The sequence below is a fragment of the Stenella coeruleoalba genome (assembly GCF_951394435.1).
Source record: "Stenella coeruleoalba genome assembly, chromosome: 14".
NCBI lineage: Eukaryota > Metazoa > Chordata > Mammalia > Artiodactyla > Delphinidae > Stenella > Stenella coeruleoalba.
Window position 1 is genome coordinate 78,183,432 of NC_137160.1, and position 25,661 is coordinate 78,209,092.

Genomic DNA, 25,661 nt, shown 5'->3' on the forward strand with positions numbered 1-25,661 from the left:
TCCACCCAACTTAATTCTTATGTGCCCACAATCAGGTGGATATCACCCCTGTTCTATGGGTCAGGAAATAGCCTCAAAGAGCTTAAGTGACCCTCCCAAAGCCATGAAGGTAACAAGGGAAAGAACTAACATCCGTTTGATTGCAAGTCTTTAAAACTCCAGCGACTAAACTCCTAACCACAATTCCACACGAATTCTATAGCACACCATTTGGGAGCAAAGTTCTGAACTAAGCCCTATTTTCCCTCCAACAGGGAAAAAAGCACAAGAAGCCACCAATGGCTACTCCTGGGTAGCCAGACGCTGTGGATCTCTGGTTGGGAGAGATTGCTGAGGGCTCCCTGGCCTCTTGCAACACCAACTGGGTTTGCGTTGACAGCCAGGCTGGGGCACGGTGGGGGCGGGGGCAGTGTGCTGTCTGGGCGACAAGGCCAGAAGCCACCTTGCCCTTGACTTGCACTCCCTTCCTGGTTGACACTGGGCCTTCATGAATGAGCTGAAGGTCATTCCTTTTCCCTTTGCTTTCTCGTCTCCCTGTGGCTTCAGAAAACCATGAATCTAAAGGGAAAAAATCAGGAATTTCCCTGGTGGCGTAGTGGTTAAGAATCCGCCTGCCAATGCAGGGGACACGGGTTCAAGCCCTGGTCCGGGAAGATCCCACATGCCGCGGAGCAGCTAAGCCCGCAAGCCACAACTACTGAACCCGTATGCCACAACTACTGAGCCCGCGTGCCACAACTACTGAAGCCCACACTCCTAGAGCCCGTGCTCCACAACAAGAGAAGCCACCACAATGAGAAGCCTGTGCACTGCAACAGAGTAAACCCCACTTGCCACAACTAGAGAAAGCCTGCATGCAGCAACAAAGACCCAACGCAGCCAAAAATAAATAAATAAATAAATTTTAATAAATAAATAAAGGGAGAAGATCAGAGGCCCTCTGGTTTTTGGGGGAGAAGCCACTGACAAGGAGAAAGCGTGTGGACCTGCCACCAGGAGGGAGGAATCTGATTTTTTTTTTTCTTAAGAGCCTTGAGCTAGGTTAAAGACAACGCCTGCTAAACCTCTTGTCTTGACACAAGTACTTGGGCTCATAGTGATGTCAACAACTGCTTCCTCTGTCGTTGGCCTGGGGCAATGGAAACAGGGAGGGAGCGATTCCCCAACCAGTAAACTGGAACCTAAGTGGGTTCTTGGCTTCTTGGGTTCTGACTTGATGACTCTCTCCATCTATCCACTGATCCGTTTGTTAATTTCCTGTCTACTTACTTTCTTATCTTAGGGACTAGATGTAGTTTTGGAGATGAATCTCTTTGGGTGGAGTAAACTCTAAAAAAAACCCTTAAGCTTCTGTTTGTTACTACAACACACAGGAACAGCTAGATCAGGCTCCACCGCATTTCAGAGGGTCTGACTGAGATTCAAGGTATTACAGAGCATGAACAAAATTCACTTTGTTGGGGGGCTCCTGGGTGTACCTCAAAGGGATCAGGGATTCTCCAAAGCAGCTGAAATGGAAGTACAATGAGAGAAACCAGGGCTTGGGGGGTGCTGCCTTTCTGGAGAGACGTACCATTTGTTGAAAGAGGCACGATTAGAGAGAACATGCTGGGTTTAAAGTGTGTGTGTGTGTGTGTGTGTGTGTGTGTGTGTGTGTGTGTGTCACACACTCCAAGTTAAAAGTCACAAAGGGCAGACCTTCTGAATTGGGATCAGGCTGCTTTTCACATGGTCAACTCAAGGTAGCTTGCTCCAGGGTGAGTGGTGGCTGAGAGTTTATTACTTAACAATAGTTAATGACCCTCCTGGGTGATACTGAGGAGGTATATGCAAATTAATGCTAATTACAACAACTCCACAGAAGCCACTGGCTTGGCCAGAAAGTTCGTTCGGGTTTGCCCATAAGATGGTACAGAAAAGCCCGAACGAACTTTTTGGCCAACCCAGTATTCTTTGTAGTGCTTGATGTGCTCCAGGCCTTGTGCTGGATGCTTGCTGTGTGTTGTCTTATTCTACCCTCGTAATGACCCTCTGAGGCAGGAATCATCACACCCACCATTTTTCTTGCAGGAAAGTGAAGGCACAGTTCGTAAGTGGCAGAGTCAAGTTGGGCCCCGGGTGGGTCTGACTTTCAATCCCTTGCTCTTAACTACACTCCTGCTGTGCTAAACCAACGGGATTCATAAGAACACTTTGAGCAACGGTGCTTGGGGGAGCCAGCTTCCATGTGCGTGCTTGGAGTAAGGAGAGTGTCTTCCAGTGAAACTCAAGGGCAAGGGCGTTGCAGGATTGAAGCATGCTTTGTGCCCATTCAAAGGCGCCATTTCCAAGACAGGCCCCATGGGACTCAGAGTGTGACCCGGGCATCTGCACTGCATCATGGGCTCAGCAGCCTAGCCGCGCAGCTAAGCGACCTCAGGTCCAGCATCACGTCTAGGTCACTGAAGCCATCTGGGCGACTTCTCATCCCCTGACCGTCATCTGTCAAGAACCCCTCTGGGACCTCCTACCACCTCTCACCTGCCAGCCTGCAGCACCCCGGAAATGCTGAAGAGCCCAAAGTCTGTGATCACCACTTTGCCGTTGTCGTAGAAGACGTTCTTGGACTTGAGGTCCTTGTGCAGGATTCCCTTGGCGTGGAGGTAGCCCATGCCCTGCAAGAAACAAGGGTACAGGGAGCTGCCAGAGGACACCCACGCGCTCACGGCCAGCCTGGCTCGGGGTCACGATTCACACGCCCTGCCCTTCCACTGAAACCGCACTGAACAGCTGCAGATCTGGGACCCAAATGCCAAGGTTTGCAGGTGGGGTGGAGAAGGCATGGCGAGTGGGAACAGGCAGGGTCCCCAAGACAGAAATCTGCCACCCCCCTCACATCATAGCAAAACCATCTCCATCTAAGCTCTTCTGCTTCCTGAAGAAGAAACGAAGGAAGGTCTCCCCAGAGGGAGAGGGGCGGGGACAAACCTGAAAAGAGGCCCCCAGAGTAAGGAATCCCATCGGCCATGTTCTCCACTTCCATCCTGCAAAATAACTTATCTGCAGGAGACTTGCTCCTTAGATCTACTTAACCCACACAACTGCAGAATTTCACTGTGCGCCTCAAGAGACATATCACAAGGCGATAATCAAGAACATGGAGAAGGGGCTGTGGGAGGTCAAGCTTAAGGGTGAAACGTCTAGATTTCTCTTTTTGCCTTAATGAGCAGTCACATTTTTATTTCTTTTTGCAGCTCAGTCCTGACACTTCCGATGGGAAATAAAAACCTGAAGACCATGGACTAATGAGGCACCCGCCAGAAAACACAGGATGTTCCTGTTTGTTTTAATCCCAAACAACACCAATTTGATGCCTCCCCAGCAGCTGTGGAGAGAGATGGCTTACATTCATGGGAATTCAAGGCTTCAAGGGGTAAGGGAGTTTATCAATGAGAAGAGTCCCTCCCCCCGCCCCGGGTCTCTGCACACACCCAATTATCATGATGATGGGGCACCAGATGGAAACCAACATTAGTAGACCATCCCTCATGCTTGTATCTGGCCTGGTATCGTGCAGGTCAAGTTTAATCGCTTTTAAGCCCAGACTGTTGATCTGAAGCCAGACCATGAGTCTCAGGAGGGGTCTTTCTGAGGTTCAGGGAGGAGGCCCCAGACCCTACGGTACCTTCACAATTTCTTGGGCAATCTGCCTCGTTTTGTTGACATCCAAGACGATCTTGGCATCCCTGACCACAGAATAGAGTGTCCGGCCCTTACAGAGGCTGGAAAGCAGAAGGACACAATTAATTGTGGGCAGTTGTTGCAATAAGCGCCACACACAACGGTTATTAAAAGTGACACATAGAGGGAATTCCCTAGCGGTCCAGTGCTTAGGACTCGGTGCTTTCATTGCCGGGACCCGCGTTCGATCCCTGGTTGGGGGAAAAGGATCCCGCAAGCCACGCAGCACACACACACAAAAGTGACACATAGAGAGTGGGTGTGTGTGGACGTGCCACTATTATGCCTGTGAGATACTAAGCCACCACGGCCTTGCACTGGACCTCAGTTCTGGTTCTGGGAGCAACTCCTTTGGTGTTCTTTAGCATCTTTATCAGCTACCCCCAGCATCCAAGGACACGTGCAGAGTCTAGCCTAGCCCAGAAGCAGGCTTTGCCACGTACCGTCTAACACAGGCTCTCACAGGTAAAAATCTGCTTGTAAACTGATAACTTCTGGGGTCCTCAGACAGCACTCAGACGGCACTCTGCCGGCCCCTCGGCCCAGCTGCTCTCACTTGCCAGGATCCACTGGTGTGTGGGGAAAGTGATGAAAGACCAGCGAAGCGGTCGCTGATGTGTGCTAAGTACCATCAGTGAATAATGTATTCAAGCCTTTAGACAGGGGTGTGTAAACACCAGTAACACTCCCCCAAAGCAGATGCCTGTCTGGATAGAGGGTTTTCAAACTATTTTCAGCCTCACTGAGCTCATTTCGAGCACCAGTGGTTCAAGATGAATGACAAGATGAAAAAGGATGTTATACAGTGACAGTAACACCTCATTTAATTGCCAGTGTGTTTACCCATCCTTTTCCTCTGCAATGAGCCTGAATCCTGGCGCACACAGACCAGGAACTCGATAAACAGTCCGCAAATGAATGAGTGAATGAATCAACGAGTGAATGAATGAGTTCTAGATTCACCATAGCATTCCCCAGCCCCTAGCATCACGTCTGGTTCATCACATCCAATATTGGCTGAAAGAAGAAGGAATGACATTAGGAAAGTTCATTTTCCATCTATGTCTAAATGATGGCATGAATTTTTCTTTTAATCTGTGACTTGATTGCTAAAATATTCTTGGCTTTGTATTCATTCGTTTAGTAGTTACCGAGCTCTGCTGTGGGCTTGAATTAGCTGAAATTGTGTGGTTATAGCCAGAATTCAGGTAGCAGAGGGATCTGTTTGAATCCCAGCTCTGCTCTTTACTTACCATGTGTCGTTGTGTCTCTGGATGGGTTACTTAACCTCTCTGGGCCTCCGATTCCTCATCTATCAAAGGGAACTAATGATACCCACCCACAGAGTTAGTATGAGGACTGAATGAGAGAAGGAGCAGGTGGGGAGTGGAGCACACTGGTTAGAACAGGGGCCCAGAGTCAGACTGTCTTAGAACCGTGGTTTGTCAGTCAGTGGCTGTGTGACCCTGGGCAGGAGAGCTAACCTCTCTGAGCCTCAGTTTCATTATCTGTAAAACGAGGCCGACAGTTTTTGCTTTACAAGGTTTCTTGGGAGAATCACACGGAATCAGGCGTGTCAAGGTGTAGGCAACTCTCCATGCCCAACACAGCAAGTATTCGTGAAACTCTGGCTATTGTGAGAGGTGGTGACTGATCAATACAATGGTGAACATACACACACTTGTGTGCAAGTTATTAATTAGTTACGTACTTATACACACATCACATCCTTCTGTCCGTCTATCACCTATCCACGTATCCACTTACCCACCATGCTACCTATAATCATCCATGATCTTCAACTGAGATTCGTTTCTTCACCTGCTTGAGGTGAGATTCCCAGGGTAGCTGACTCACAGGGAGTCTGATTCGCCCGCCCGTCCAGGGTTGCCCAGTACGTCGGCGAGGGGCAGCCATGGTGACTCAGGGCCGTCCCCGCCTTGTTGTCTCAGGCACTGGGTTTGCTACTGCTGGAGGTGAGGTGGAGGGGGGCAGTGGGCTGCACAGCCAATTAGACCACAGTGATATTTAAGCATTAGGATGGCGGAGACGGTGGGTGGATTCCCTCCCCTGGAGACTCTGTTCTGAATAGCCACCTACACTCATGACAGGCCAGAGCCCAGAAGAAATATGTCCCCACTGCAGACGGCCAAGCCAACAGGCTCCAAGCCTCCCAGACTCTCAGTGTAACTGCATAGAAATTGCAGCCTCCAAACGTCCATCCCTGTCTCCTTTCCCTGCTCACATCCTCCTTTCCAGCCGCAGCTGCAAAGTCTTTGCTTCTCTCACTACCTTATGGCATCTGGAGCCCCTGCACACACACACACACACACGCACGCACGCACGCACGCACGCACACTGGCTGGTAAGATATCAACTGGTACGACCACAGCTTGGCACTTTTACTTAAGTGAACTATACAAATAAGCCATAACCAGCAATTCATCTCCTAAGTATGTATCCAGAAGGCATGCACTCATGTTCACCTATAGACATGTACCAGAATGTACTAGAATATTCTAGAATGTTAACAGCAACCCATTCATAATAGCCCCAAACTGGAACCTACCCAAATGTTCACAGACAGAAAAATGGATAAATTATGATATATCCGTATAACAAAACATATTCATACTGGACTGTTAATAAGCAAATTACTGCTAACCGCAAAAGACATGAAGTTCTAAACCTAATGTTGAGCAAAAGCAGCCCCACACACACTCAATGACTCCATTTATATAAAAGCGGACAAAACTGGTCCACGTGTTAGAAGTCAGCACAGCAGTGACCCTGGTGGGTGGGGAGGATGGAGAGGGGGTGGGGGAGCTGGGGGCAGGTGATGCTCTGCGTTTTGATTTGGGCGTTGGTTATATGGATGTGCATTTAGTGGAAATTAATCAGGCTGTGCTCTTAGGATCTGAACACTTTGGCAGGTACGTTATCCTTCCAAGAACAATTTACTTAAAAAAAAAAAATCAGCGAGGAAAGGATGAACAATTAATCCAACCGCGTTAAGCTTTAAAATCGAAGCCAATATTGACAGCCCAGGTAACTATTTCTAAACGCTTCACACAGCCCCGAGGGGCAGCGTCTACAGGGGAATGAGGGGCTCCAGGCCTGGCTGTGCCGGCTCAGGTGTTTCTCAGAGGCTGAGCTGAAGGTGAGGGCTGAGCTCTAAGCAGGAGCAGGCATTAGGCAGGTGTCCGGGGTGCCCAAGGCTCCAATTGTCCAGGCAAGTCAGTCCAACTATCCACGGCAACTGCTCCGAGTTCGGGATTTCTGTGGCTAACGCCAGTGCCCTAAAAGCTGCTTGTGCCTGGGTGGTGGGGGAGGGAAGCAAGGAGAGGATGAAGGATTACTGAGCACATGTGGGACCTTTCTCACATCCAGGCATCCTTCCCAGCATCCCTGCAGGGTCCACGTTATCACCCACCTCCTACAGGTGAGAATGTGGAGACCCAGAGGGGTGGAGGACCTGCTCACGGGCACACGGCCATGGTGCCAGCCTGTTCCTGATCTCTCATCTCATCCATGGTGTGGGTACCCTGTTATTGGACATGATTTGGGGGCCATGGAAGAGACACACAGCCAAGGGAACCCAAATCCCAACTCTACCATTTACTGCTTGTCGGGTGACCTCGGGAAGTGACTTCAACCTCAGCTTCCTCATCTGTAAAATGGGGACAACAGAAACAATACCAGCTAACGTGGACTGAGCCCTTTCTATGTGCCTGACACCAGCCTAAGCACAAGAGCCGCAGGAGGTGGGTGCTCTCGAGGTATTTCATTGATTCCAATGTGCATTTCCTCACATTGTAACTAACATCTCTGAAATCAGAATGTGTTTTGCATTCGATGACAGGTCACAGTTTCACGGGCACTACCCTTCTTTCTTCATAGTACATAAAAGAAACGGCGCATATTCTAATGGACGGCATCTTTGATTTAATCAAGCTCGGGATCAGTCCCATTCCTACAGATGAGGGAACTGAGGCTCAGAGAGGTTAACTAGAGCTGATGTGAACCCAGGCAGGCTGGCTCTAGAGTTCAGGCTCTTAACCCCCATCTTTTGTTTCTTAACAATTTTCTCAGACTCCAGCACATCACAGGCCCCCAGTGAATGGTAGCTACAACATCACTATTAACATCACCTATGGCAATGAAGATTAATGAGGTCCGCAGGCCTCAGTAGCAGAGTCAGTCTGGACGTCAAGAGAAGGTGTTTCAGGGGTTTAAGGATACATTTAGCACCTCTCTAGCTTCTGGGGCAGTAGGCCCAGGCACTAGTGTACACACAGTATCGCCCTCTGCAACAAAGATCATGTTTTTCCAAGAAGAGGAGCAAAACTGGGGATTTTCCACCTTACCTGCAGGTCAACATCTCTTCTGACCGTGGCCCCAGGCACCTCAAATGATGCTGTTTTTGACCCCATATCTCAGGTGACACAGTAAACCTATGGCCCAGATGGCAAGGCAAATGAAAGACGTTTGATGTAAACCAGCCTAAAAGAGGCTTGTCAGAAACAATGAGATAAAACCATCTAGAGGTTTCTCTCCAGGGGCCTCTGTCCAAACTGGCTCATTCTCCCAAAACAGCGGCTGGGAAAGAAACCTCGATGCCGTGGGGGCCGCTTCCTTTCTCTCCCGCAAACTCCTCAGCATCAAGGCCGGGGACCCAGGCCAGCGTGAATGGAACGGGAGCTGGGGGCCACGCCCTCTGAAGACCGACAGACCGGCTCTCAGCCCAGCTCTGCCCCCTGAGAGCCCACACGGCCCTGGGGACTAACTGTGCCTCCTCTGTGTCCATATCTGTAACTGTGGGTGTGGTCAACTCCATAACGGTCCCCCAAAGATATCCACACCCCAATCCACAGAAACAGTAAACATTTACATGGCAAAAGGGACTCTGCAGCTGTGATTAGATTAAGGTTCTAGAGGTGGAGGGATTACCCTGGATGACCAGGGTGGGCCCAACACGGCATCACAAGGAGCCTTATAAAAGGGAGGCGAGAGCCACAGGAAGGTGGCGAGTGAATCGAGAGGCAGAAGAGAGGCAGAGGGAGATCTGGGTATGCAAGAGGCAGCTGAGGGATGTTATGTGAGAAAGAACCACCCGGTCTTTGCTGGCTGTGCAGACAGAGGAAGGGGCTGCGGGCCAAGGAAGGCAGGCAGCCTGTGGAAGCTGGAAGAGGCAAGGGGCGGATTCTCCCCTAGAGCCCCAAGAACGGAAGGCAGCTCTTCGAGGCCTTGATTTTAACCCTGTGAGACCCATTTTGGACTTCGGACCTCCAGAGCTGATAGATTTTTGTTGCTCCAAGCCCCTGAGTGTGGTAGTCTGTCACCGCGGCAGTCAGGAGCTAAAGCGGGGCACTAAGTACTGCCGCAGAGTGGGGCATGAGGGTGAAATGGGGTCACAGAAGTACAGTGCTTGGCCCAGCACCTGGCCAGAACAGGTGCTCCTTGAACATGGATCATATCATGGTTAATAATATTCTAATATTATTATTTCTAGTAATATTCTAATACCATTTCTGATAATAATGTTCTCCTGCCTGGATGACCACACTGCCCCTCATGGCTGCTCCGGCTTCCCCAATCCATTCTCCAGCCAGCACTCCGAGCGGTGGCTTCAAAACGCAAAGGTGACCAAGTCACGCCCCAGTGCCCTCTGGATAGAGGCCCAACTCCTCCAGCGCCCAAAGGCCCTGCACAGTCTGGGCCCTGCAGACAGCTCCACCCCTTCACTCACAGAGCTCCAGCCACACCAGCCTACCTCAGGGCCTTTGCTCGGGTCGTCTCCTCAGCCAGCAACGCTCTCCCCATCTGTCCTCACAGGCCTCCCCAGCTAGGTCCCTACTCCCATCAGACCCCGTGGCACCGTGCACTCCATCCTTGCAGCCCTTGTCATTGTACACGTGTCAGCTGGAGTCTTTGCGTAGAGGCTGTCTCTCCCTCCAGACGGTACACGCCGCGAAGGCAGGGCCTAACCTGTCTGGTTGCTGCTGTGCTCCCAACACACACAAGCTTCTGAAGGAACGAATGGATGCAATGCTACAGCTGCTTCCCACGGCCAGGCCTCCTCTTCCAGGATTCCAGGGAGTGACAGTCCCATCAGACCATCATGTATCACATCCAACCAAAGAAAAACAATTTCTCAGGGGCCTGTGTTTCCACCATTCTTGGCTTATTTGTTCGTGTGCTTTTTGGGGAGTTCTAAGGGTAACAATTGGCCTATTTGAGAAGGATGGGGTGTTGGGCTTTCGGGCAGGCTTGGTCTTACATTTCAATGTCCCTAGACGGGGCATGTAGGGTCTCCTCTGCCACACCTGCTCTACTTCCTGCATTGACACCATCTGCCTGGACCTCCTAGGCATTTAAGCACTGGAGCAATGGTTGACAAACTTGAGTGTGCATCAGAATCCCCTGGAAGGGCTTGTTAAAACAAAGATGGCTGTTCCCACCCCAGGAGATTCCGATTCTGGGAGTCTGGGGTGAGCCCTGAGAAAGTGCTTTTCTAGTAAGTTCCCAGGCAATGCTGATGTGGGTAGTCTGGGGACCCCACTTGGAGAACTGCCGTTCAAGCCAATCTTATTTTACTGAGACCCAGAGATCATGAAGTTCACAATCACTGTCCCTTTAGTGAGTGCCACGCAGGCCTGGTGGTGTTCCAGGTGTAGGAGATACAGAATGCAAGACAGGCCCATCTTCACGTGGGGCTGATCGGCCAGAGGAGAAGTCAGGTGATAAGCAAGCAGGTAAGCAAATCGATGAGATGTTCAGAGAGGCACAAGTGCTATGAAGACAATAAACAGATTTATCGGACAAAGTGTGGTGGGGCTGGGGGTCTCTTCAGTTAGGAGGCTCGGGGAAAGTTGCTCCAGAGAGGTAGCCGTGCTGCAAGAAAAGGAAGAAGGAAGCCAGCTGTGTGAAAACGTGGGGAAAAAGCGTTCCAGGCTAAGGGATCAGCCAGTGCAAAGGCCCTGGGGCAGAACCAACGCAGCATGCTTGATTGCACAGCCAAGGCCATATGGCTGGGCTCTAGAGAGCATCTCCCAGTGGCTGCCCTCCCCGAGTGCTGATCCGCCGAATCAAAGAAACAGGTGGGTGGCAACAGTCTCAGCTCTGCCTGATTTTAGGTCCCGAGGCAGCTGGCTTCAAAGTCAGCTGTTATTTTAAAAATACTCGGTTCTGTCAGAAGGGATTTACAACCCCTTGGCGGCTTCTCCTCCTCACTCACTTCTCAGCATCCCCAACCCCACAAAACTCGAAACCCACTTAATTCCCTTCCACTCTTTGCCCCTCCCTGGAGCAAATAAATCACATGCCAAGTGACAAGTTGCTGCTCCGTCCAGTTCCAGACGCAGGCAATCTCTAACTTCCAAGCCCTTTGTGGATCTAACACCGAGGATATGAAACCTTGGGACTCTGGGGCTTTATAATAAAAAAAAATGCCAGGTTAGCTTCCTATAAAAATGGGAACTGCCAGAAAGCAAGTGAGAAATGCCAGCTGTTTGCCACCTGCTTAACCTGCCGTATGTCCAGGAAATGAAGAGTTATAGAGTTCCATTAAATAAGGCGTTGGCCAGGGAAGGCTCGTTTCCCAGCCAGACAAGAAAGGTGGCCCTCCAGGCATCAGAATATGCAAAGCAGGAGCTAGCAACACTTGACAGAAGGGCTTCAGGTTTTTTTGTTTTTTGTTTTTTCCAAATGCATCCCTGCAACGCTTGGAGAAGCGGGAGGGAAAAGGAAGCTTACAGTCTCGATCTCACTGGATTCTTCTGATTTTGCTAAATCCAGAGAGGCCAAGCGTTGAATGCTCTGGGACCTTCAAGGACTGAGATGGGGGTTCTGCCCATTTTAGGGGGTACCCCTGGCCCTGACTGGGACATTCTGCCCTCCCTGGTCTGTGCTTTGTAAGAGAAGGAGCGTTTCAAGGGCACAGGCAGCCCGCCAGGGAGGTGTGGGCTCCAGCTCACTGCAAGAACTGGCTGCTTCCTCTGCCTCTCATCACGCTCTGTGGTCCAGCCACCATCCAAGACCCGCTCTTCTTGACCTTGACCTTGACCTTGTCCAGAGGCATTCCAGGACATGCTCCTCCCAAACTCTACAGCATCTCTTCTCAGCGTCTCCTAAGGGTCAGACTGTGCGTCTCGCTCAGAATCCCTCACACTGCAACCATTCCAAAACTACCTTGAGAGTTTTGCCAGATCCGCCAACTCATCATTTACCACTTGCTAACAGTTTTCTTTAGATGCACTGCCTCTGAAAAAGAAGTGTATTTTAGAAAGAAACTTTTATTGTTACCTTCTATCATTACCAGAAGGAAAGCCAGAATTTCTAGCCCCATATAAATGTTAAAATACATACAACGAAAACAAACCCACTAAAAAACAATACTAAATCCTTGCTTGGCATCATGGTCTGACAAATGGTCAGACCTTAAGGCCTCCTCTTTTTGTTTAAAAAAAAAAAAAAACTTTAGCAAGTAAGGGTGAGGAAGGTGTTAATACTAGCACTGAATGAAGAGTTTCTCATCTCACCAGAAGGATGGAGAGAGAATTGAAGAGGAAAATCATGCCCCCCACTCCGTGATTTGATGTTATTTGGGGCCAGTGGTACCTGTCCCACCTTCTGGGAAATCCAGACTCATTAATCTCCAGGCCTGCAAACCTCCCCTCCTGCCAATATCTGACCCATATCTACAGATATCTGACCCATATCTACAGGTCAGATATGTGCAGGGACAAGACAAAAGGGTCATTTCCTTGGTGATGGAGCTGACATTCTCGTGGGGGAGACAGACTGTAAGCAAACAGAATAACTGCAGTTTATAACGAGGGCCATGGAGAAATGCACATGGGATTGGGCACACAGTGAGAGGATGGAGGTGGGTCCTCCATGAACAGGTAGTCAGGGTTGGCATCTCAGGAGGGGACAGGAGGGACTCCCTTCCCAACACTTCCTGTTGTTTCACGGCAAAGACTCTGGACTGATTTCTGGCAACATCTAACCAAACGCCCCTTATCTAATCTCTCCAAGAAGGGCAGGCATCGCCTTGTTTAAGGTGATGCCCATCTCCCAGAGGCCTCCCAGGGGACCAAGACAGAGCCAAGAGGTTCCCAAGCATCATCACATTGAATAAGTGGGTCTGGTTATTCCCATTGTACAGATGAGGAAACCAAGGCAATGAGTCAGCCTGGACAGGAGCATACACTTCAGAATCAGAATCACCGGAGCTAAAATGCTATCCCTTCCTGGCTGTGCGGTCTCGGGCAAGTTACCTGAAACCTTTGGAACTCATAGTGCTTTGTGAACGGTGAGGTGGGGTGATTCGGGCAGAGGGGTTGTTTATATGTGTGAGTATGTGTGTGATCTCTACGTGCAGGTTTCATACCTGCTACTTAGCACTGCCTGGAGTTGATGGCGCTCTCTCCACAAGACGCTGAACTGAGACCTTTTCACACCAGCCTTCCCAGGAGGGGAGGCTCTATGCTACAAATGAAAAAATGCACATGCAGGAAGGTTAAGTAACCTACCCAGGTCCCCACAGCCAGTAGGTGACAGGGTCAGGACTTGAGTCCAGGTCTCGAATCACCTTTCCAGGATTTCATAAGATCCCTTGGGAAAGGATGGTTTAGCAAAGCAGGAACTGGCCAGACCCAGTTCAGAGGGCCTGACCTTGGAAACCCTTGTTTATCCACTGAGCTCACCCGCCTCCCTCCCTTCCCAACTCTAGGCCTCTCCTTCCACCCTTTCAATTCAGGGCCAGCTCTCGTTTGGCCTCATTGCCCCTTTGCTGCTTCTGTTTGGGAACTCCCAGCTGCTACCCACAGACAGGCAAGGCAGGCTGCAGAGGGCTAGACCATCGGAGGGGGTCTGGAGAACTCGTGGATGCACCTGTGCAAGCCCAGCGGGCAGTACACATGGGCCAGGCCCAGGGGAGGTGCTCAGGGAATGCTTCTAGAACGGGTGAATGGATGAACAAAGGAATGAGTGACTGCCACCACCTTCCTTCTTCCCATCGTCCGCAGGAGCTGGAAGGGCCGCGCTCAGTGCCGAGGCAGGTCTTTCCCTACTGGCTCAGCACATGAAACAGACCATACGCCAAACCAGGTCCAGTTAGCAATGATGCTTCCAGCCTTTCCCTGCACAAGGTTTCCTGTACAAGGTTCCCTGTGGCACAGAAAGACCAGACCGACCCGGGTCCTTCCCTCTGGGTCTGGATATCAAAACACATCAGTTCTTGTTGCCCCCTGACCAGAGCACATTTTTTTTTTAAGCTAAACAGTCAACTGAATTACTGTTTTTGAAGCATATACATACACCACCTAATTTATATGCATTAAAATCCACGGAGAGGATAGACTCCAGGGTGTTAGCAGGGCCAGTCCCGGGTCATGGGATTAGAAGCTTTACAAAAAACTTTTTTCTCACTGCTTATCTCTCTTTCCTAATTTTTCTCCAACAAACACGTATTACTTTTGTAAAATGAGAAAGAAGAAAAAAGCACCTTTGAGTCAGACGGAAATGAAACCAGACACATGTTCACTCTATAGACAGTTTGGAAAATATTGAAAGGGTGACAAACTAAATTGAGAAAGCAGAGTCGGAACCGAATTCCTCCTCCCAGTAGCCCCGTCTCGCTTGGAAGACCCTCTGGCTGTCACTCTCAGGGAGGGAAGCAGTTTTTTCCTCCTCTGTCTTCTGCACAGGGTTTAGAGCCTGGTCAGGGCACAAAGCCAGGGACTGGCCCTTACCCGAAAGTCCCAATGGAACTCTCTCACCTTGAAAAAATTCAATCCTGAACGAAGAAGATGGATTTGACTATTTGATATTTTAAAATGACTGTGGGGCTGGCAAAGGAGACAGGACAGAGAGTAGAATGGTGGGTGTAACCCCACAAAACAGCTGTGTCCTTTCCACCTATTACAGAAGGGGGAGGGGAAGAGGGGAAGGAGGAGGAAGGGGGGAGAGGGAGGGGAGAAGTGTACCTTCCTAGGGGATACTGGGAATGTACCTGAGCCTGGAACCTACCAGGCCATGGTGTAAGAAAACATGTACAGAAGTTTCTAGAATTCAAGTTGTGGACTAGTGTTAGAAATCATTGGGTCCTCTTCCTTCATGGAAGAGATGGGGAAACCAAAACGCACAAAGGGGGATGGAATTTCCCAAGGTCACACTTCAACTGGCACAGCCTGGCTCAAACCCAGACCTGTCTGAGACTAAACCGTGGGTTCACAGCCACAGAGCCACACTGCCTCCTAAGAATACGAAATACCATTCACTGAACCTTCCCACGAGCATTCTGCTAAAGGTTTTACACAAATGATCTTATTTAGTCGTACTCTTGACCTCAACCTTTTTCGGGAGGTACTGGTCCTATTTCGCAGATGGGAAAACTGAGACTCAGGCAGGTGAGGTCGTTTGCTAAGCTCATGCAGCTCAGCTCCATGAAGCAGAACTGGCATTCTACCCTCAGTCTATTGGACACCTGCATCTTGTTCTCACCCCCTAAGCTACTTGGCCCCTTTGGGAAATGGAAAGAACAGAGGCTGAAGGACGAGGAAACCAGCGTTTTCAAGCTCCCGAGACAAGCCTGCAGTTCATCTCATCCTCACGAGAGTCCCAGGGGCTGGGGCTGGCTTTTCATCTTCCCATTTTTCCAACAAGGAAGCAAAAGCCCAAGGGAATGAATGTCTGGCCCAGGGTCCTTCTGGCCAGAACGTGGAGGCAGAATCTGGGTCCCGTTTGCCCAAAGCTCCTGGCCTTTCCAGTGCCTCCCCCTTCTTCGAGAAGGCCTCTGGCGCTGGGCCACCGCAGGGCACACCCAACTAGCCCGCTGTCTGCACTGCTGTAGGTCAGGGTTGCAGGGAATTTCACAGAGTGTAGACATGCGGCCTACTAGAGCCAAGCTCCTAAAACAGGGGCTGCAAACTACGGCCCGAGGGCCAAATCCAGGCCATTGCCTATTTCTGTAGAGCCCATGAGCTAAAAAAGTTAGAAGAAATCAAAGATCAGAGCAGAAAACTCAGAGACGAAGAAAGCAATAGAAAAGACAATGAAACTAAAAGCTGGTTCTTTGAAAAGATAAACAAAACTGATAAAGCTTTAGTCAGACTCATCAAGAAAGGGAGAGGGCCCAAATCCATAAAATTAGAAATGAAAAAGAAGTTACAATGGACAGCACAGAAATACAAAGGATCATAAGAGACTACTACAAGCAACTATATGCCAATAACATGGACAACCTAGAAGAAACGGACAAGTTCTTAGAAAGGTACAGTCTCTCAAGACTGAACCAGGAAGAAATAGAAAATACGAATAGACCAATTCCAAGTACTGAAATTGAATCTCTGATTAAAAAACTCCCAACAAACAAAAGCCCAGGACAAGATGGCTTCACAGGTGAATTTTACCAAACATTTAAAGAGTTAACACCTATCCTTCTGAAACTATTCCAAAAAACTGCATAGAAAGGAACACTTCCGAACTCAGTATATGAGGTCACCGACATCCTGATACCAAAACCAGACAAAGATACCACAAAAAAAGAAAATTACAGGCCAATATCACCAATGAACACAGACGCAAAAATCCTCAACAAAATACTAGCAAACCAAATGCAACAAAACATTGAAAGGATCACACGCCACGATCAAGTGGGGTTTATCCCCAGGGATGCAAGGATTCTTCAATATCCACAAATCAATCAGTGTGATACACATTAACGGACTGAAGAATAAAAACCACATGATCATCTCAATAAAAGCGTTTGATAAAATCCAGCATCCATTTATGATAAAAACTCTTCAGAACGTGGGCATAGAGGGAACCTACCTCAACATAATAAAGGCCATATATGACAAACCCACAGCCAGTCTGAAACACCTTTAAATAAAAGTTTAAAAAGTTCATAAGAAGAATGATACCTTTGTGACCTTGGGAAAATTATAAGAAATTCAAATTTCTGTGAACTAGTGTTTCGTAGGCACACTGCCACACCCTGTTTCCATACTGTCTGTGGACGCTTTCGTGCCACGACGGAAGAGCTGAGTATGCGTGACAGAGACCAAAGAACATGGCTGAACATATTTCCTGTCTGGCCCACTATGGAAAATGTTTGTTGGCCTTTGTTCTAAGAAACTGGGGTGGCTCAACACAAATTGGGCTGCTAGAACTAGGAGTTTGACCAATTTGAGCCATTCTCCTCTGCACTGAGAACTGGGCGTGGTCAAGGTCAAGTGGGTTTTCCATTCATTCACTCCCTTATTCGTTCATTCATTCATTCAACCATTCATCCATCCATACGGGCATGGAGCCGACACTCCCGGCCAGGCGTGGGGACGCGGAGCCTGGTGGGTGAGGCAGTGCCACAGATGCAGGGGCACAGCTCTCTGCTGCGAATTCGGTTGGGGTGATGTGGGAGAAGGCCAGAGATGTGGGACCAGCGCAAACGCAGGCCAGGAGCTTGTCTGCAAGCCTGAGTTCCACAACGGTGGAGACAGGATGCACCGCCAGCCGCCACCCCCGACGGGAAGGACGCTCCATCGTGGGCGGCCCCAAGCCCGACACGTCATCACCCCAACCCGGAAGCACTTGCCAAGTTCATGTCATACAATTTACACGTTTCTAAGTCTCCTGCCTCTTCCTCTCTGCCATTCCCTGCCTGAATCCCCACACCGCACCCTACCAGAGGCCTTCCCAGGCAGCCCCTGGGCATGAAATTAGCTGGACGGATGCTCACCCCAGTGAGGTAAATCACAAATTGCTTTAGAATGCCTTCCTTGCAGACCACTGGCTTGGACCAGGCCACGAGGCGGATATTACCCCATCTGCTGCCACCAGAGGATCAGTGTAGCAAAGGACACATCTGTGCACACTGATATGTATGTGTGCATTGTTTCTACGGCAAGGACCTCTGCCTGTACACATGTTTACATGCACATGAACACGGGTGTACACACGTGGGTGAATTCATGTGTGTACGTGTGCAAGAATGTAGTATTATGTGCGTATATTTATGTACGTGCATCCGTGTGTGTGTGCGCGTGGCTGTCTTTGCATTTATAGGCATACCTGTGTCTACCTATGGGTATGTTTTCTGTGGAAAGTAATGCAGGTAGTGTCATGCCAACTCCAGAACTGGCCACAGCCTCCCTCACCCCTTAAAAAGCACTCTGTGTTTTCATTTCTCCCAGTCTCTGAAATGGTCCAGTGAAAACGCTGTTTGTCTGAAAACTGGAGGCTCAGCTTGCCAGGGGCTGCGGGTAGATGGGGCTGGGAGTAGGCAGTGACTGTTAATGGGTACAGGGTTTCTTTCTGAGGTGATAAGATGTTCTCGAAACATATAATAACTTTGAATGGAATATAATCTATAAAACATTGAATCACTATGTTGTACACCTGAAACTAATAAAATACTGTAAATCAACTTCAATAAAAAATTAGATCTGGTGATAGTTGCACAATTTTGTAAATATACTAAAAACCATCGAACTGTGTGGATGAGTGAATTTTGTGATTTATATATAAAGTTGTTTAAAAAAGCAAAAGCTGGAAGTTCACAAAAATTCCCACTCACTTCATCCCACTGCATTTATAGAGGAACCTTGGTCTGGTAAACGGGAAAAAAATCTGATTTCTCAGCCTGGGAAGAAATTTCACAAGGGAAGGAATTTCTCCAACTTTATAGAATCCATGCCTCTGCCAGGCTGACAGCAAGGAACACTGTGTCTTTTGCACTTGAAGCTTTGTATCAACAGATAAATCTAGAACACCAGGGGGGTTAAGGCAGGCTGGATGGGCAGGATTCCTGGGATGAACGCTGGGAGGGAAATGAACTTGAACTACCATTTCATTACCCCAAGAGGAACAGAGAAGAATCCAGAGACAGGGGAGTGTGCTGGGAGGAATCATTCCGTTTAGAAGTAGAAACAGATACAGAGAGTGGAAAGGAGAGAACTCATCGGGCAAGTAGTAGTGCCCAGCAGTTAGGAGCTGAGAATTTGGAGTTGGGCAGAACTGGGCTCCAGACCCAGGCCTGGAACTCTTACATTATGAGCCTCTGGGCCAGCTGCTGAAGATAAATGCCGGCGGACGAGGCAAAATCTACCTTACAGGTCTAGGGGGATTAAATTAGAAAACTCTTGCATGGAAGAGACAATGTCCTGTGTTCACCAAATTCTGTTTCCTATTGCTCCCTCCCAGATGCTCCCCTGGAGACCACACTTCCCGGTCTCTTTGTGGTTATGCAGTACCACGGGACTGGTTCTGGCCAATGGAAAGTGACCCCTAGCACTTCCTGGTTGGGGTAGTGAGAAGCCCATCGCCGAATCTGCAGCCTTGTGCCACGGTGACTGTGGAGGCCCTATGATGATAGGGTAGAGCCACAAGACTGGAGTTTCCTGGATCCCTGAGTAACTTCACGGAAGACAGCTCCCCTGGAGCACTGCGCCCAAACTATAGTAAACTCAATGAGCGAGAAACCTTGAGTAAGCCAAAGAGATCTCAGGGTTGTTTGTCACTGCAGCACAAGCCTATCCTATCCTGACTATAGTACCTGGTTAATAGGTAATTGGCAGAAGGGGAAGGTCTGCAGGTGTGGGGGTGTCCCAGCAGGTAGGATGGGTACCACCAGCCCCAAACAGCATTGAATCACATAGTAATGAAGTGAGTGAGGGTCTAAGAAAATGGAAATAGACAAACTAGTAAAATAAAAATAAGATACTCTGGCTGGGGCCACGCTTCTACAGCAACCATCACCAGGGAAACCAGTCTCTGCGATGGGAGCTGCATTTTCCTCTGTGCTGAAGAATTGTGGTTCTTTTCCAAATGGCCCACAGACACCTCCATTTGTATGTAACTGGGAAGCACAGTGGTTTTAAAGAGGTAATAAACCAGATGAAAACACAACCCTCAGAATGGGAGAAAATATTTGCAAATGAAGCAACTGACAAAGGATTAATCTCCAAAATTTACAAGCAGCTCATGCAGCTCAATATCAAACAAACAAACAACCCAACCCAAAGATGGGCAGAAGACCTAAACAGACATTTCTCCAAAGAAGTTATACAGATTGCCAACAAACACATGAAAGGATTCTCAACATCACTAATCATTAGAGAAATGCAAATCCAAACTATAATGAGGTATCACCTCACACCAGTCAGAATGGCCATCATCAAAAAATCTAGAAACAATAAATGCTGGAGAGGGTGTGGAGAAAAGGGAACCCTCTTGCACTGTTGGTGGGAATGTAAATTGATACAGCCACTATGGAGGACAGTATAGAGGTTCCTTCAAAAACTAAAAATAGAACTACCATATGACCCAGCAATCCCATTACTGGGCATCTACCCTGAGAAAACCATAATTCAAAAAGAGTCATGTACCAAAATGTTCATTGCAGCACTATTTACAATAGCCAGGACATGGAAGCAACCTAAGTGTCCATCGACAGATGGATAAAGAAGATGTGGCACATATATATACAATGGAATATTACTCAACCATAAAAAGAAACGAAATTGAGTTATTTGTAGTGAGGTGGATGGACCTAAGAGTGTCATACAGAGTGAAGTAAATCAGAAAGAGAAAAACAAATACCATATGCTAACACACATATATGGAATCTAAAAAAAAAAAAAAGTTCTTAAGAACCTACGGGCAGGACAGGAATAAAGACGCAGACGTAGAGAATGGACTTGAGGACACGGGGAGGGGGGAAGGGTAAACTGGGACAAAGTGAGAGAGTGGCATGGACATATATACACTACCAAATGTAAAATAGATAGCTAGTGGGAAGCAGCCGCATAGCACAGGGAGATCAGCTCAATGCTTTGTGACCATCTAGAGGGGTGGGATAGGGAGGGTGGGAGGGAGGGTGATGCAAGAGGGAGGGATATGGGGATATATGTATATGTATATGTATAGCTGATTCACTTTGTTATAAAGCAGAAGCTAACACGCCATGGTAAAGCAATTATACTCCAATAAAGATGTTAAAAAAAAAAGAAGCAAAGGCAAGTGGGAACCTAAGTTCAGTGAGATTCAATTTCACGTTTTTGTTAATGGCTTTCTCCTGCTTCCCACAGACAGAAAGCAAGTCAGCCAAGGGATGTGACCTAACCTCTCAATCATTTAAAAACAGAAAATGCCCCAAAAGCTTGTCACGTGACACTGTCGCATCTTCATGGGAAAGATGAAAACGCCATGTAATCCTATTACGAATATTTCCATTAGTCCCCAAGCCTTACCCTGGTAAGCTGTTTCAATTGAAAGTCCTGTCATTCCCCCAAATCAATTTAGAAGGTACAGGAACAAAATGTAAGTATGTGCCAATTTCTTGGAGATGGGCGAGAATCATCACTCAAGTTCATCTGGGTTCTTTTCCCCCCTTAAGCTCTTAACCCCAGGGCACCAAGAGAATCCTTCCCAATGTTCACCCAGGCAATCGTGCCCTCCAAGGCCTCCTTAAATCCCAGAGGCGCTCTAGTTTCTATCTACAAAGCTTTGAGGGCAAAGGTGCAGAGATCTTGACAAGCGCAGGCCCAGCAACCTCGAACTCCAAGGTTCATGTGCTTTGGTTTGCTCTGGGGAGGTTTGCGGGAGGTGGTGCCCAGGCCTGAGGCCAGGACATATATAAGAGAAGTTAGGACCAGCCAGACCATTCACTCTACCTAGCTTAGGACCAGAATCTTGACTGCACGTCAGTCCCTATACTGTCCTCTGTGCTACGTCATTTCATGCACACTGCCTGAATGGGTATAGTTGGCCCCATTTTATACCGAGGAAACGGAGGTTCAGGGTTTAGTCCAAACCCTGGAGCCAGCATGTGGGGATGCTACTCCCTCCACCCAAGACCAGAACCCAGACCATTGTTTTCATGTCTTTGTCTTTTCCCATCAGATCACCCCAGCCTCCTGCTCAAACTGAGGTGTGCTTCTGTGGTTTTACACCCAGGGAACCCTGGACAAGTAACAAAACTTCTTGGACAGAATAATGGACAAAGTTTGTGTCCCCGCTCCCCAATGTGTTAGGTTTCATATGTTGAAACCTAACCCCCAATGTGATAGTATTTGGAAGTGGGGCCTTTGGAAAGTGATTAGGTCATGAGGGTGGAGCCCTCATAAAAAGGATCAGTGCCCTTAATAAAAAGAGAACCACAACTCCCTCGCCTCCTCCATCATGTGAAGTTACAGTGATAAGATAGCCATCTATGAACCCAGAAGTGGGCACTCATCAGACACTGAATCTGCCAGAGCCTTGGTCTTGGACTTTTCAGCCTTCAGAACTGGGAAAAGTTAATGTCTGATGTTTATAAGCCACCTAGTCTGTGGTATTTTGCTACAGCAGCCTGAACAGACCAAGACAGAGCCTACTCTGTGAAATGGAGATGAATAATCATTCACTTCTCAGGGTGGCCTGAGCAGTCAATAATGAAGTAACACACTTGGCACAGTGCCTGGCACTCAGTAGAACTCAATCACTATCCGCTCCCATTATTATGATTACTCGTCCTTGAAGGTCAAGAGACGTCACACTTTGGTGCCCACTGTACACCCCCAGTACCAACCCAACTGAACTACTGGTACTTTTCCAAATGTGGCATCTTGTTTCTCCTACCTTCTTGCCTTTGCCTCTACTGTTCCCTCCGTCGAGAACATCCTTCCCCTATTTCTTCCAAACGTCTTATTCTTCAGGAAGCACCTCACCTCCCCTCTCCTTGAGTTCTCATCACATCCTTTGCACATCTGTTTCAACCCTTCCTACCTGGTATAACGATCGCTGAGTTTCTCATGTGTTGGATGGCTGGATGAATGGATGGACGAGTGGGTGAACAGATACATGAATTATTAAAGCCATTTTTGAACATTTTGATTGGGAACACAGGTTTTGAGCATCTACTACTGGGAAGGAACCTTCAGCGTTGACAACACACGCCATCACATTGGGCCAACAGAACGTCATCTCTATCAAGATTAGGAGCTACATGCAAGGCTCTCAGATGAAATTTCACATATTATTTCAACCAGGGGGCTCAGAAGAACTAGACCATAGATTTTATTGGCTTTCCATGTTATATGTTAACACTCTTTTTGGCAGCCTGAAAATGACATTTCTCTCCCTAGCCAATATTGCCTCTTTTCCCACTTAGCAAACATTGATATACTTTTTTTCATGAGTTGTCAGTTTCAGTTTGTGATTTTATTCTTTTTTGCTGTGTGCACATGAGGGTCTGTTCACTTCAGAGATGCAGAAATACCATCCTCTTGGTATCAGAACAGCCCTGTGTTGCCCACAAGCCTGACTGTCACTTCCTAGTGCAGCTTCAAAAACCACACACAGGAGGTGGGAGGAGGGAATCCAATCTGGGGGCTTTTCCAGGAGAGAAGCAGACCCTGGATCTTCTACTCTGAGGGTGGAGGCTGACAGAGACCCAAGAGAGAGCTCATGGGCTTCAGAGTAACACACAGTCTCAGGTGCTTCCTAGTTGAGTAACCCAGACATATTATTTAACCTTCCTGGGCCTCAGTTTCCTTACCTGCAAGATAAGGGTGATAAAATCGTCCTCCGGAGAGTCAAGGAAATGCTCAGGCGTGAATCCTGGCTCCACCACTGCTCATTGCTTTATCTTTCTGAGCCTCAGTTTTTTCATCTGTAAGCTGGACTTAGCGAGCCTACAACCCTTTTCTGAAAATTCATTTCTTCTAATACTTCATAATACTTCTAAAGGGCTTACTGCTGTGCCTGGCTCACGGTGCGTGCTGAAATAATCACTACTGTTCCCCAGCAGTCCTCATGGGCGCTGTTCTAAGCCTGCAACAGGCTTCACCACCTTCACCCCTCCACATAACCCTGTGAGCTTGGTACTCTCATCACCCCCATTTTACAGCAGAGGAAACTGAGTCTCAGGGAGGGGAAGTGACTTCCTGATCTTGCTGGGGCACTAAGTGAGGGAGCCCGGACTGGAATGCAGGTCTAGATTCTCTGGAGAAGAAAAGGTGTGAGGATCCTCTTTTTGCTTTAACAGAACCTAAAAGGTTCCAGGGACATGCCTCATCAAACAAAAAGACCAGATCTTCAAGACATCTAAAGAAAGCCATGGCCGTTCATCTCACAAAAGATAAGGGGTTTGGACACTTGACCTCGTTTGGACACTTGACTCCAAATGTATTCTTACTAGGGTTGACCGAAGGGTTTTACTGTGATACTAAAATGGCAACATAGAGCTGACTGTCCAATTTGGACTGGATGGGGCAGGAGAGGGGGTGAGATGTGTTCCTTAGAGAGAGACCATTCTGAGAGCAAGTGAAGATTTCTGAGGTTGCGAGGCAGGAACCATGAAGGCCAGTGGATGTCCATCTGTCACCAGCACCTCCATCTGCCTTCAGACAATGAATGTGCTCTGGTTGGATTTCTTGAGTGGGTTAAACCTACCTCCCTGTGATCTTGTCTGAACTGCTGATTTGCTTAGCAAACACTTTCTCAATAAATAATGAATAAGTAAACTCCAGCCTGCCACTGATAAATTATCATGAGTTGGGAGTTAATGGGGTGTAACACAGGCAGCAATCAGCCCGGCAGGCCCCTCCCTACCACCAACCTTCGGAAAACGTGCTAAGCTACCTCAGAGTCTCCTAAATGGACGTCTTCCTCCCCCTCTCCCACCACCCAAGATCACCCTCTGACCACCTCTCCTCCTCCATTTATCACCAGGGTCTCAGCTTCCACGCTTCTCAGCATAGAGTTCCACAAAATCTGAACCGAAGGGAAGGAAACATGGAGGCAAAGGTGATTCTCCGTCTTTTAGCCTTGCTGCCTGGTTTTTCATTTGGGTGTCTGTTCTCTTTTCATATCTGGGAATACGGCCTACAGTTCCTTTCCACAGATGTGCAGCTACTGAAATTCCCGTCCGTGGATGCTTCTGTAGGCTCATTTGTTGTTGGCCCCGGCCCAGTGACACCAGAATGATGCTGACCACAGCCTCCCCGCTAGACCCCGCCATCTTGAGCTGCTTCGAGGATTGGCTTTAATTACGACACACTGACCCCATCACATCCCTGAAGAATTTACTCATTCCCAGTAAATGGCAGTGCCTAAGAGAACAGCTCTCCACAACTATCTGCTGAATGGCTCGATGGCTAGATCATTAGAAGAGTAGGTAGCTGAGTGCCTGAATGGATAGGTGGGAGGATGGATGGATGGATGGATGGATGGATGGATGGGTGGGTGGGTAGTTCAGAAGGCAGATGTTGTATGGATGAATGTACGGGAAAGGCAGGTGGGTAGATGTGGGATGGGTGGAAGGGTGGGTGGATAGGTCTATGAAGGGGGAGAGGGTATAAGGTGAATGGATAAATTGATGAGAAGATGGATACACAGATGAGGGTCATTCACTTCTAAGTGTTCAGCTTAGGCCAACCAGGTCCAGACAAGGTTGTAAATGACCCAACTGAGGATGAAATAGTTAATGTTATAATCATTTCACCAACAAGGAAACTGAAAGGTTAAAGGCCTGTCTAAGGTGACAGCAGAAGGACTTCCTGAATTCTTGGCCCCTTCCTCCTTCTGAGCTCTTCCCTTGCCACAGTCGGCACCTGACGGGAGGCCCATTGTCCTGGGCCCCAGTTTTTCATCCTTATACTCCATATCTGGGTGGTAAGATCAGCCCCAGGGGTGTGCCGGCATCAAGGCTGAAAGCAGGAGAGGAAGAAGGAGAGCAGGGAGGCCAGAGGGGCCAGAGGTCCTGCAGAAGGAAGGGCCGCAAGGCCAGCTGAGCCAGAGAAACAGTGGTTTATTAACAAGACAGAATAATAATCTACTGGGCTGCAGTGTGGCACCTCCAATTTTGAGAAACTGTCACAGGCAGCTCTTGTTGCTCAGAGAGAGATCAGATTCCAGTGACTGAGATGCTATGACAGTTCTCAATGGTCTACAAA

The 25,661-nt window shown here is 48.4% G+C and overlaps 1 protein-coding gene across 1 annotated transcript in view; it reads right to left on the reverse strand.

Annotated features, from left to right (window-relative positions):
- The window catches only part of KSR2 (kinase suppressor of ras 2), a gene marked incomplete at both ends in the record, with an annotated part of 399,245 nt that overhangs the window by 10,166 nt on the left and 363,418 nt on the right, over positions 1 to 25,661 (reverse strand). Inside the window, 2 exons of the mRNA XM_079942603.1 lie at positions 2,521 to 2,654; positions 3,665 to 3,761. Coding sequence (XP_079798729.1) covers positions 2,521 to 2,654; positions 3,665 to 3,761 — 231 coding nt within the window. The remainder of the gene's footprint in view (positions 1 to 2,520; positions 2,655 to 3,664; positions 3,762 to 25,661) is intronic.